At 43.4% G+C, this 12,724-nt stretch overlaps 2 protein-coding genes and 1 long non-coding RNA gene across 3 annotated transcripts; 2 read left to right on the forward strand and 1 right to left on the reverse strand.

Annotated features, from left to right (window-relative positions):
* Positions 1-1,357: 1,357 nt before the first annotated feature.
* LOC117813865 (glucose 1,6-bisphosphate synthase-like) lies at positions 1,358-7,314 on the forward strand. Its single transcript, XM_034684914.1, has 7 exons — positions 1,358-1,363; positions 3,524-3,751; positions 3,858-3,951; positions 4,214-4,343; positions 4,915-5,104; positions 6,803-6,936; positions 7,109-7,314. The coding sequence occupies exons 1-7, from the start codon at positions 1,358-1,360 to the stop codon at positions 7,209-7,211; spliced, it is 885 nt and encodes a 294-aa protein (XP_034540805.1). The 3' UTR covers positions 7,212-7,314.
* Positions 7,315-8,444: 1,130 nt separating this feature from the next.
* On the forward strand, positions 8,445-10,397 carry LOC117814506. Its single transcript, XR_004631583.1, has 2 exons — positions 8,445-8,578; positions 8,719-10,397. It is a non-coding gene; the product is annotated as an uncharacterized LOC117814506 (long non-coding RNA).
* A 501-nt stretch (positions 10,398-10,898) lies between these two features.
* LOC117814724 (putative gustatory receptor clone PTE03) lies at positions 10,899-12,092 on the reverse strand. The gene has a single exon (XM_034686204.1). It carries the CDS (start codon positions 12,090-12,092, stop codon positions 11,154-11,156), a length of 939 nt encoding a protein of 312 aa, XP_034542095.1. The 3' UTR covers positions 10,899-11,153.
* Between the last annotated feature and the right edge of the window lie 632 nt (positions 12,093-12,724).

Raw genomic sequence — 12,724 nt, forward strand, 5'->3', positions numbered from 1 at the left:
AAAATATCAGTGGTATGGGGACTGCCAAAAGGAAATAAGGACAGGGCTAGGGCTTACCACGACAGCAGAAACAAAAAGGGGGAGGGATCCAAAACTACACAACACCCGTGAGACAGCAAACCAAAAGTGAAAAAGGGGTCAACCACCAGGAAACCGCTGCCGTTCTGGGGCCCTCAGCACCTGTAAAACAAAAGGAGGAAACAGCAAACACAATTAAAGTCATGCAATAATGGCAGCCCTCATACCACTAAAACCCAAACTTATACTTATACTACACAATAAATCAAAGCAATCAAAAGACAAACTCAATAAGTCAAGAAAGAAAATAACAAAAGCAGGGAATATAAGTCAAACAAATAAACTCATAATTTGTCTGCAAGTGTATTTAAAACACCAGCCAGCAGGCAGCTGACACGGTGCGCCGATTGAGGCCCGAGCAAAGCCACCGGGCAGTTATGTCGCCCAACACAGTCCCGTGAAGTCGCCCGTTGTGCTCCTCAACCAAACACGTTATTTCAGTGTTACAATCCAAGACAGCCAAACAGCCAAGACAGCAGCAGCAGCACAGACAACGGCAGACGTTGTGGCCACGTACTGGAAAATAAACAAATAAATCAATCAGTGTCTAAATGTAAACAACTTCACCTTAAAAATGAATGAATTCTCAAGGCCTGTGCCTGTAACACATCCAGCCTCCTCAAGAGACCTGGCAGCTGACCCATAGGCCACACTCCCATAATCTAACACTGATCTTATCAAGACCACATAGATTCTCTTTAATGCCGAGCAGCTTGCACCCCACTTGCTACCAGACAAACATGCCATCACATTACTTTTTTGCATTTTTCTTCTATTCTCTGTGTGACCTGCCCATGTTAACTGTGAATCAAACAGCACCCCTAAAAACTTGAATGCACCCACCTTTTCTTATTCTCTGCCATACATCCTCAGTTCACCCTTTCCTCTATTCTTTTCCATGTGAAAATCACAGTTTATGTTTTTTCCACTGAAAACCTACAACCCACTCCAACCCCCACTCCACCACCTCATCGATCGCTTTTTGCACTCTCCCAACTGCACAGTGGCGGAGCAAGACAATTTTCAAACGGTGGCCAGACTGAGACCATTGCTCACACAGGGGTGGCTGATTTAATGGTGTTTCTTAATCACTTACTCATTTACTCAAACAGGAAGGGACTGCCATGTAGTAACTGTCACTTTGACTACCACATCATGAAAATCCCCATAATAAGATTTTAAAATGTATTCCTAAACCAATTTTAAAAAAGAGTGACAAACCAGGGTTAATTGTGGTGGTTATTTTAGATTTAGTCTTAGTCTCAGTCTTTAGACGAAAATGCCAGTTAGTTTTGGTCAAGTTTTAGTCTTTCCAGCCCTTTATAGTTTGTTTGGTTTTAGTCGGCAGAAACTCAAAACATTCTAAGTTAAATAATTCAGCCTGGCCCTGTTAAAATGTCAAAAGAAAACATTCTTGATGTGACCTCTATGAATGTATCTCAATTCTCTAGAGTCACAGAAAAATGCCATGAAAGGGCTGTATTGCACATTTATGACGGTCCCTGAATGCACCTTGCAGCGACAGAGGCACTCTGAAATGCATCTGCATCTTTCAACAAGGAGTTGATCCAAACTCACTAAATGTGTCTGATGTATCACCAAACTGGAATAAATCAAGCTGTAGACGCGGAGCTTTTCACGGTAATAGCAGCGAAAACGTCAAACATCAAATTTTAAACAGACGTCCCCCGGTTGTGTCTTTGTCACTAACGCACACCGGGGGTAAAAATCCTCAATGAAGATGAGACAGATGCATGGAGGTGAGGAGAGCTGGTTCATAAAGCACACCTGCTGCAGGTAGAGACCAAGCTAGCACTGAGCCCCTCAGATAATAACTCAGCCTGTCACAGGAAGTCATCACGCCATCTTGAAAGATTAGACGCACAGCGGGGGAAAGATGGATTTTCCCACTGTTAACAGCCTAAATTAGCAAACTTTGCCATATCTGTTTAAACCCCAGCATAGCAAAATTATACATACATTAAGAAAAGAAACCTTTCAGACATGGTAAATCAAACTCACCTCCGACCTCTGGCAGGGGGGAAAAAAGACTACTCTCCTCCACTTGTCACTTAGGTGAACCGTGCATGTGTAATAAGAGGTCAACCCGAGGTGAACCCATAGACTGTATAAATAATGGACGTAGGATCCGTGACGTCACCCATCTGTTCCTGAGAGCTGTTTTGAAGCCAATCGATGATGGCGGCAGCCATATTGGAAATGCAGAACTCAACCAGGCAGAGTGTGACGTAGTGTGAGCCTCTTAGCCAACAGCTATGTGTTCCCGACCAGAAGTCACGTCAGTCATGTCCTTATTTGGGCAAAACTGGTAATCTTAATATCTTCTGAACCGTCACGTTAGAAAAAAAATTCATCCCCTGTACAGTGTGTGTCGATAGAGAGATTAGCTTCATAGGGCCAAGCTGTTTTTTGAACCAGGCTGTAAACATGTTTATTAATGCTGTAAAGATCATCTTTTTCCCATTCATGTCTATGTGGTTTCCGGTGTTTCTGCAGCCAGCCTCAGGTGGATTCTCCATGTATTGCAGTTTATAACACTTCCGTATTGTCTTCATCGTTTGAGACCGGAGTTTGCCGCTTGGGTGAACCTCAATAATTACTACTTCTTCTCCTGTAATTGTGGTTGACATTCAGGTTGAGTGTATTACCCATAGACAGGTATTACCGCCACCATCTGTTCTGGTGGAGAACTACTCGTTAGAGGTGTGCTGTTGAATTGCGTACCTGTGGGGACACAGACAAACAGAAAGGTTTGGACCTCCTGCAGCACGGTGGAAATGTCTACATAGGTTTTGCCATCCCGAAAAAGTGCTGTACGAGCTCCGAGTGGACTACTTTCTGGAACTTCCTCTTTGTTTTCCTTTCTTGTGCTATAAAACAGTATATGCTGCCACCTACTGGACAGTGCAGTAGAACATAACTTGTCACTAATCCTGTAATACAGAAGATTGCTTTTCATTACAGTAAATAAAGATTACTGAATATTAATATAAAATGAATATACCAAAACATCTTTTTACTGGTGCTACATTCACGCTAAAGCCTGTTTCTTCTTCCCTTGACGTCTGAGTAAAGTTCACTTCCGGGTCACTCAAGTTCAGCCAGATGAAAATGTTGAAATCAGATAAAACTCTCATTATCCGTTTTCCCCATATTTCATATGAGCACAAATATGGAAATCGGAAATAGAGTTGTTATCCGTGTTTTCATTTTCGTTTTAGAAATGAATATTGAGAAAATAAGTTGTATTCTTCGTGTTTTCATTTTTGGTTTTATTTTGAAAATCAAATGTACAAATGATTTGAGAATCCGTGTATCATTCGTTTAGCTGTTGCTGAGAAATCAGACGGGTCAGTGATGTTTACTCAAAGGCCCTGAAGACTGTTTCACTTAAATCAAGCAGACTCTGAAACTCCAGCTGTAGGAGACACAGTCTGTCCCTCTACTGAGGTGTGTGTGTCTGTCTCACAGGTGGGGGTGGAAGGTGTTCACAGGTAACGAGCTGGCGGCTCTGTTGGGTTGGTGGAAGTTCTTTAATTGGAAGGAAGCTCACCCGGATCCTGCAGACTCTCAGAAAGTTTACATGTTGGCCACCATGGTGTCCTCCAAGATCCTGCAGGCCATTGCTTGCATTGAGGGGTTCCACTTCGAGGTCTGACGGTGTAAATTTAGAACGTTGGTGATGATGAGGAGGAGGAGGAGGAGGAAGAGGAAGAGGATGATGATGATGATGATGTTGTTGTGTCTGTGCTCAATAGGAAACTCTTCCTGGGTTTAAGTGGATCGGGAACAGGATACATGAACTGTCCAAAACAGGAAACACCGTCATTTTTGCCTTCGAGCAGTTGATCGGTAAACAGACAAACTATTTACTGTGTTTTATTCAAAGGTCCAGACCCTGTCCACAGTCAGGCTGAGGTCTCTGAGTCTCTGTGAACCCTCATTAGAGACTCACAGGTTTATGGCTGCCTCTCAGGTGTGTTAGGTGTGTGATGATCTGGACTCAGAGAAGCTGATCACTCTACCGTCCTGTCTCCGCTTCAGTCTGCTGGTTTGTCTGAATGCTGCAGGATGAAGAGGTCTCTCTTGAAGTCCTCTGTCTCTGTGTGAACAGGTTTCCTGTGCGGCGGTTTGGTCCCTGAGAAAGACGGCGTGAGCGCAGCAGTGGTCGTGGCTGAAATGGCGACGTACCTCCACACCAAGAACCTGAGTCTGAGACAACAACTCGCCAACATCTACCAGACGTAAGATTTCGTGTTAGCTGACATTGCTGTGAAAGAGTGGACCAGCAACACGATGTGGAGGCTGAGTGTGATCAGCAGAGAGTTAACATGCAGGGAAGCGTTCCTCTACTGTGCTCCCCTCTATAATAAATGATGTTATTACTCATCTTTCACCACTAGAGGGCAGCAAACACCAGCTCTGCACTGTGTCACTGTGTGTTCAGGTTGTTGATCCTTTAAAGAGCTCACTGAGGATGTTAACAGCCTCTGAAGTCTGAGTGTGACCCCCTCAGGACCTGTTCCTCGGTCTCAGTCAGTAGCTGGATGAGTAAACACTCAGGGGATGGGGTCTGTGGCCTGAAACCTGCAGCTCTGTCAGTATTTGTTGTTGTTATGAACTTGGGTTGCAGTCAGCATCCAGCAGTGATTGGTCCTCCGGAGACGAGGGGAGAGCTTGTGAGGGACAGTTTGAAAGCCAAAGTGAGGCTGCGTCCTCAGAGCGTGTCATCATCATGTCCTGGTCCTGAGGTTGGATCAGAATCAACGCCACAGAGTGTTTCCCTGACAGCTGATTGTGACTTCCTGTCTGCAGGTACGGCCATCACCTGTCTAAAACCTCATATGTGGTCTGTAACGAGCCCCCCACCATCCATGGGATCTTCAGCCAGATACAAAACTTTGACGGCAACAGTTTGTACCCGAAGGCGTGCGGTGATGTCCACATTGTCCACGTCAGAGACGTAAGAACGGTATGCGACAGCAGCCAGCCCAACCTCAGATCAGTAAGAAACCACACGGTTTGTTTCAGTCCTGATGAAGAGGAAGTCATGGAGTCATGCTCCGTCTCACGAGTACTTTATTAAGTTGTTTTTGTTTTCATAATAAAACCTGCAAACAGTGAAGGCTTCAAACACACAACTTGAAGTTCAGATCACCTAAAACCTGCCTTCAGAATAACCCAGAGGAAAATTTTACTGCTCAGGGCTTTCTCTTCTAAGTCTCCGGAGACCAAATTGAGATTCTCACTTCAGCCTCATTCAAGTTTCAAATTGTTATCATTCATTTCTCATTAGTTTCTCCTAAAATTCACTAGGAGAAGTAGTTGAGACCATGACATGAGTCTTATTCTTCAATGAGAGATCTCATTAATGGCGAATTTTCTTCTATTTTTTAAAATATATTTTTGGCCATTATTTGACAGGACAGCTGAAGAGAGACAGGAAATGTGGGGAGTGGTGAGCAGGGGAAGGCATGCAGGAAATGGTTGACCGGCAAGGAATCGAACCAGCGACCCCTGCGACGAGGACTGTAGCCTCTGTATGTGAGCCGCTTAGACCACTAGGCCACCAGTGCTTCTGCCAATCAATCTCTTGAGTTGTAATAATCTGGCTAAATCTGGTCAGCTCTTTTGCGGTCCATATTTTAAATAAATGGTCGGTCATACCTGGTATGAAATCTCTATATTTTGCAATTTCTCTCAAATCCACTAAATCTTTGTGAAGTTGTTTTGTTCCAAACAGACTTGTAAAGAAAGGACCATATTGTGAAGTCAAAGAAGAGATCATTTCACATCTAAATAGCTGATCTTGCAAATGGTTCAAATGTTTTAATGAGAATTGTAACTTTGTGGACGATTACATTCAAATCTTAATTTTGCAGGACACTATAAATGTTCATGAAAAGACGAGCTCAGGCTCTTTCTTTGCTCCATCTGAGCTCAGCTTGAGACACAAAAGCTGAGTCTGACAAAAACAAATGGATGAGGTTAGACTGAGACAATTGAGAGAGCTCCCTGGTTTCTCCACCTGAGCTCTAAAGGAGTCACAACACTTGAGAAATACCTGAGAATCATTTCAGATTTTGACGAGGTCTCCTTTTGAACTGAAAGGGAGACGAAGCTGAGACTTTTTGAAACTTTTTTTCTGGAGGCAAGAAGAGAATCAGGAGACATAAGCTATAGTCTCATTTTGCTTTCAAACAGATCTCATTGTTGTCTATAGGAGACATAAATGAAACACTTTTGAGATCTCCTCTCTAAATTTCTTTTCCTATGGGAAGAGCTGACTTTACATGGCTGAAATCCTGCCTTCAGAATAAGAGCTAACTTTACATGGCTGAAATCCTGCCTTCAGAATAAGAGCTGACTTTACATGGCTGAAATCCTGCCTTCAGAATAAGAGCACACATTACATGGCTGACATCCTGCCTTCAGAATAAGAGCTGACTTTACATGGCTGACATCCTGCCTTCAGAATAAGAGCACACATTACATGGCTGAAATCCTGCCTTCAGAATAAGAGCTAACTTTACATGGCTGAAATCCTGCCTTCAGAATAACAGCTAACTTTACATGGCTGAAATCCTGCCTTCAGAATAAGAGCTGACGTAATGTTCTTCTGACTTAGAGCCAAACTTGATGCAGAGTCTCACACAGTTAAAATGACATCATTACAGCCTGTGAGTTCCTGTTTCCTGTGGAGGTTCTTCCTGTGACCAGAAACAGTCACATGATCAAGTTCACACTGCAGAACGGCGTCGTGGCCACGCTGAGAACCAACGGTACCGAACCCAAAATCAAATTATACACAGAGTACTGCGCAACGCCGGGGAACAGGTCAGCTGACTGACACACACACACACACACACACACACACACACACACACACACACACACACACACACACACACACAGTTTGACTTATCACCTCTGTGTTGCTGTGGATACGTCCCGAAGGAGCATTTAATGTGACATCATCAGTGACATCATCAGTGTGTGTCTGTTGCAGTGAGGTGTCCCGTCTGGAGGAGGAGCTGAGGAAGGTCACCGCTGCTCTGCTTGATGACTTCCTGGAGCCTGAGAGGAACAACCTGATTCGTGGCTGTGTCTAGCTCCGCCTCTGTCATGTACCCTGTCCCTTCAGCCCACAGCTGATTCCTGTTGATGACATCACATCCTGTCTTGCTTGTAGACGAGTCGGTCCACTTAGACCCAACTGCTGCCTCCCTGAGTCCAAACCCGACCTGAACTGTTGGACGATTACATTCAAATCTTAATTTTGCAGGACACTATAAATGTTCATGAAAAGACAAGCTCAGGCTCTTTCTTTGCTCCATCTGAGCTCAGCTTGAGACACAAAAACTGAGTCTGACAAAAACAAATGGATGAGGTTAGATTGAGACAATTGAGAGAGCTCCCTGGTTTCTCCACCTGAGCTCTAAAGGAGTCACAACACTTGAGAAATACCTGAGAATCATTTCAGATTTTGACGAGGTCTCCTTTTGAACTGAAAGGGAGACGAAGCTGAGACTTTTTGAAACTTTTTTTCTGGAGGCAAGAATGAGAATCAGGGGACATAAGCTATAGTCTCATTTTGCTTTCAAACAGATCTCATTGTTGTCTAGGAGACATAAATGAGACACTTTTGAGATCTCCTCTCTAAATTTCTTTTCCTATGGGAAGAGCTGACTTTACATGGCTGAAATCCTGCCTTCAGAATAAGAGCTAACTTTACATGGCTGAAATCCTGCCTTCAGAATAAGAGCTAACTTTACATGGCTGAAATCCTGCCTTCAGAATAAGAGCTAGCTTTACATGGCTGAAATCCTGCCTTCAGAATAAGAGCTAACTTTACATGGCTGAAATCCTGCCTTCAGAATAAGAGCTGACTTTACATGGCTGACATCCTGCCTTCAGAATAAGAGCTGACTTTACATGGCTGACATCCTGCCTTCAGAATAAGAGCTGACTTTACATGGCTGAAATCCTGCCTTCAGAATAAGAGCTGACTTTACATGGCTGAAATCCTGCCTTCAGAATAAGAGCTAGCTTTACATGGGTGAAATCCTGCCTTCAGAATAAGAGCTAACTTTACATGGCTGAAATCCTGCCTTCAGAATAAGAGCTAACTTTACATGGCTGAAATCCTGCCTTCAGAATAAGAGCTAACTTTACATGGCTGAAATCCTGCCTTTTGAATAACAGCTAACTTTACATGGCTGAAATCCTGCCTTCAGAATAAGAGCTGACGTAATGTTCTTCTGACTTAGAGCCAAACTTGATGCAGAGTCTCACACAGTTAAAATGACATCATTACAGCCTGTGAGTTCCTGTTTCCTGTGGAGGTTCTTCCTGTGACCAGAAACAGTCACATGATCACGTTCACACTGCAGAACGGCGTCGTGGCCACGCTGAGAACCAACGGTACCGAACCCAAAATCAAATTATACACAGAGTACTGCGCAACGCCGGGGAACAGGTCAGCTGACTGACACACACACACACACACACACACACACACACAGTTTGACTTATCACCTCTGTGTTGCTGTGGATACGTCCCGAAGGAGCATTTAATGTGACATCATCAGTGACATCATCAGTGTGTGTCTGTTGCAGTGAGGTGTCCCGTCTGGAGGAGGAGCTGAGGAAGGTCACCACTGCTCTGCTTGATGACTTCCTGGAGCCTTAGAGGAACAACCTGATTCGTGGCTGTGTCTAGCTCCGCCTCTCGTGTACCCTGTCCCTTCAGCCCACAGCTGATTCCTGTTGATGACATCACATCCTGTCTTGCTTGTAGACGAGTCGGTCCTCTTAGACCCAACTGCTGCCTCCCTGAGTCCAAACCCGACCTGAACTGTTGTGTCCTCCATCCTCTATCACTCAGCAGAGAGCATGATGGGTAAAAAGGGCAGTGCTGAGACTGAGCGTGTGCGGGAACATAAAAGTATTTTCATGGAGGAGAAGAGAAGAAGAAAAAAACCCTTTTAGAGTCTTTACTTTAAGATTTCTTCATAAGAAAAATTTTCATCACTTTGTTATTATTGTTACAGGAACTCCCTGCTGCCTGTTTCAGGCCTCATAGCTGTTTGTTTGTTTGTTTGTTTGTTTGAGAGGTTTTTATCTTTCTCTCAGTTTTAACGAATCATCCCAAACAAAACAAGCTCCCCCACATGCTGACCTACAGCGGGGTGTTTGAGTGATGTTATAGAAGTCATCAAGTCCTTAATTTATAAGAACAGTCTTAATATGAGGAGGAGAAAGACGTATGTCTACGAGTATTTAGTCTACTGTTAAAGGAGTCATCATATTAAGAGAGGAGTCGTGAACATAAGAGGAAAAAGTATTTTATTTTGAAGGAGAAAATCAGAGGAGCAGCTTCCTGCACTAAAATAAGGAACGTGGAGCTTCTTGTAAAATTAGACTTTGAGTATGTTTCATAAATAACTTTCAGCTCATCAGCTCCACACCAGGACAAACTGCTTGTTCTGAAGCAGAGCTAACAGGCAGACTGAGCACACTCCGTAACCTCTGTTCTGAAGCAGAGCTAACAGGCAGAGCTTCATTCTGATAATATGAAGACTTCAGATATTTAATCCTCTGCCCTATCAAACAAACCTTTATTTTTAATTTAAGAGTGACGTTAATCAAAGTGTAAACCAAAGAAGAAGAGTGTGGAGATGTTTGCTGTAACAAACAGAATATCTGAATACTTTATAAAAACACTTATTTTCATCTCTACAGTCACAATCATTTCATTTACGCAGATACCAAAAACCTTCTGTCTCTCTGATTAATTGTATGCGTTCATGTTTAATTTTATTTTTTTTGTGACTCTATAAAAATCATAGAACAAACATTTCATCAACCAAAGAGAATTAAAAGAAACGAAATGTGCAGGTTCAATTACAGTTTTCAGTTTTTACAGGTACTTTAGTTATTGTTTGTTTGTTTGTTTGCTCTTTAGTGCAGTCATCTGTTCAGTTAGTAGTTTTGTCCTGAACAAACTTCCATATAAAAAACAGGAATGTCCCTTTAACCAAACAGGGAGTCAGATGTGTGTGTTCTTTGTGTTTTGATGTTGGGCTGAATGTTGAGGATGTTTATTTTTATACTGTTACCGTAAAAAGATATTTATGTGACGTTCAGGTTGCACAGAAGCCGTGATGTGTTCAGGGGTCACTGTAAAGTGGGTAAAACGTGTTTTAGTTGTTTGAATGGAGAACAGAGCGGTGAACATGAGGACTGCTGTAACTGTGGTTCCTTCGACAATCCACCAATAAAGTCTGAAACTTTGGCGTGTTTGTTTTTTCATGTTGCCTCACTTTGTTTCACTTTATTCACCAAGAGAAATTAACTCTTCAAAGATCTTAGACGGAGTCCTGAGGAAGTGCTACATTCAAATTCATGCTAGTTTTCTGTGACTACCATAGCTTTAAACAGTATTTTCTTAAAAACGTTCTCAAACATGTTTGAATTTTGTGAACAAGCATGTTCCACGATAGATTTAGTTTCCTCTGTGTCGTGGTGTTTCTATAACTTAGTGGAATCTAAAGAAGTCATCAGTCTTTGTTTTTGTGCATTTAAATGACCAAACATTGGTTTATACTTTTACTTGTTAATCTGTTTCAGATTTTTCTTTTTGCAGCTTTCATGAGGCGTCACGTTTTCACTGGTTCATTATAAGGAGAATATTTCTCCTTTACTTGGATTGTTTCTGATTTAAATGTTACAGCTTGATTTTTTATTTAAGCTTCATTGATCAGGAATTTTCCCGCTGAGATACAAAACCTCTTTTACAAAGAAGTCCTGGCCAAAATACAACAACACACAACTTTCAGAACTCAAGCAGACAGCAAACTAAACGTTCTTCATCTCCACAGGAACCCTCTGTCTGCTTTAGAGCTCTGGTCAAACATGAAGTAGGACTAAAGACCTGGTTTCATATTTTGCTTTCATTTCAGTCCTCAGGAGGAAAGTTGAAACAGAAATGCTCTCAGTCAGGAGAGTTGAGAGGAAGTGTCAGTAGATTGTTTTCATAGTGATCTTGTTTTTCATGGATGTGGTCTTACAGTCTGTGGTTTGTGTGTGAAGTAGTGGAGCATCTTGGAGCGGATCTGATGCAGGTTGATGCCGTAGATGATGGGGTTAACGAGGGGCGGAACCACCAGGAACTCTGCAGCCAGCATGTTGTGCAGCGTCTGCAGCGTGCTGCTGCCGCTGTAACGAGAGTACATGACGTCAAACAGCAGTGAGCCGGTGAAGACGAGCAGTGTGATGAGGTGCGGCACACACGTCTGTATGAACTTCCTGCGGTTGGATTGCATGTGCAGCGAGGCGTGGACCAGGTGTGTGTAGGACACCAGGATGAGTACAGTCTGAGAGATGTGTGAGAACATGAGCACAAAGCCATAGATGTTGTTGACCGTGGTGTCTGAGCACGAAAGCTTCACCACCTCCCAGTTGGTGCAGAAGATCTTGGGGATGTGGCGTCCACAGAGCGGCAGGCGGGCAGTCAGGGCAATGCCCACGGAAATCTCCAGCAGCGAGAAGCTCCAGGTGAGCAGCAGCAGTTGAGCCACTCGCTGTGCCGTCATCAGTGTGTGGTACTGCAGCGGCTTGCAGATGGCCAGGTAGCGGTCGTACGCCATGATAGTCAGACTGGTGAACTCAACAAACACGTAACCATAAACCACAAAGATCTGAGTCAGACAGCTGGCGTACGTGATGACATGAGAGTCAGCCAGGAGGTCGTGGAGAAGCTTTGGGTAGAAGCTGGATGCTCCGCAGATCCCGTTAACACAAAGGTTACACAGGAAGACGTACAGGGGCTCATGAAGCGACTTCTCCAGGCAGACCACCACGATGAGGGTCAGGTTAACAAAGATGGTGCAAAGATACGACAGGAGAGCAAAGGAGAAGTAGATCTGACGGTTTGTCAGAGAGTCGTTCAGACCCTGAAGAACAAAGATGAGCTCAGAGCGATTCTCCATCATGTCTCTCACATTCAACCTCAGAGAGTCAGAGACCCGACTGGAAGCAAACTCTCTGTCCACAGATTCACACCCAGAGAAATAAGTCTGTCATATGCCACCAGCTTCCACCAAGAGAACAAATGAAAACTCAAACAACAGGATGAATCTCTTCACCTTCAGAATAAACAGTTTCACCTCTTTGCAAAGAAATATTCAGACTCTTATGTTGACCACGTTTGAACCCTTTCAGGGACTCATTTCTGATGATGATGAACTCTTTTAGTTATGAGATCATCAAACTTAGATTTTTCTCAAAGCAGAAAATCTGAATCATCAGCTGCTCTCAGCAAAGATGATCAAACTGCATCAGGCTCAGCTGTTTGTCACCAGCACAGAAATACTGAGCTCTGTGTTTGACTCATTACAGCCTGTGACAAACAGATGAAATCCCCAGAGACAGTCTGTCCTCGTGAGCTGCTGCAGAAAATGTACAACATGATACAACAGAAATATTTATCATCATGTGCAACCTGTTAAAACCTGAGAAACAGCCTGAGGTTAAATAATCCTCCACATGAAGAAGCAGAGAGAGGAGCAGATTCAGAGTGGTTTAAAGGTCAGACCGACCTCAGCTCAGTGACTCAGGGACA

The sequence above is a fragment of the Notolabrus celidotus genome, chromosome 6 (assembly GCF_009762535.1).
Source record: "Notolabrus celidotus isolate fNotCel1 chromosome 6, fNotCel1.pri, whole genome shotgun sequence".
Classification (NCBI taxonomy): Eukaryota; Metazoa; Chordata; class Actinopteri; order Labriformes; family Labridae; genus Notolabrus; species Notolabrus celidotus.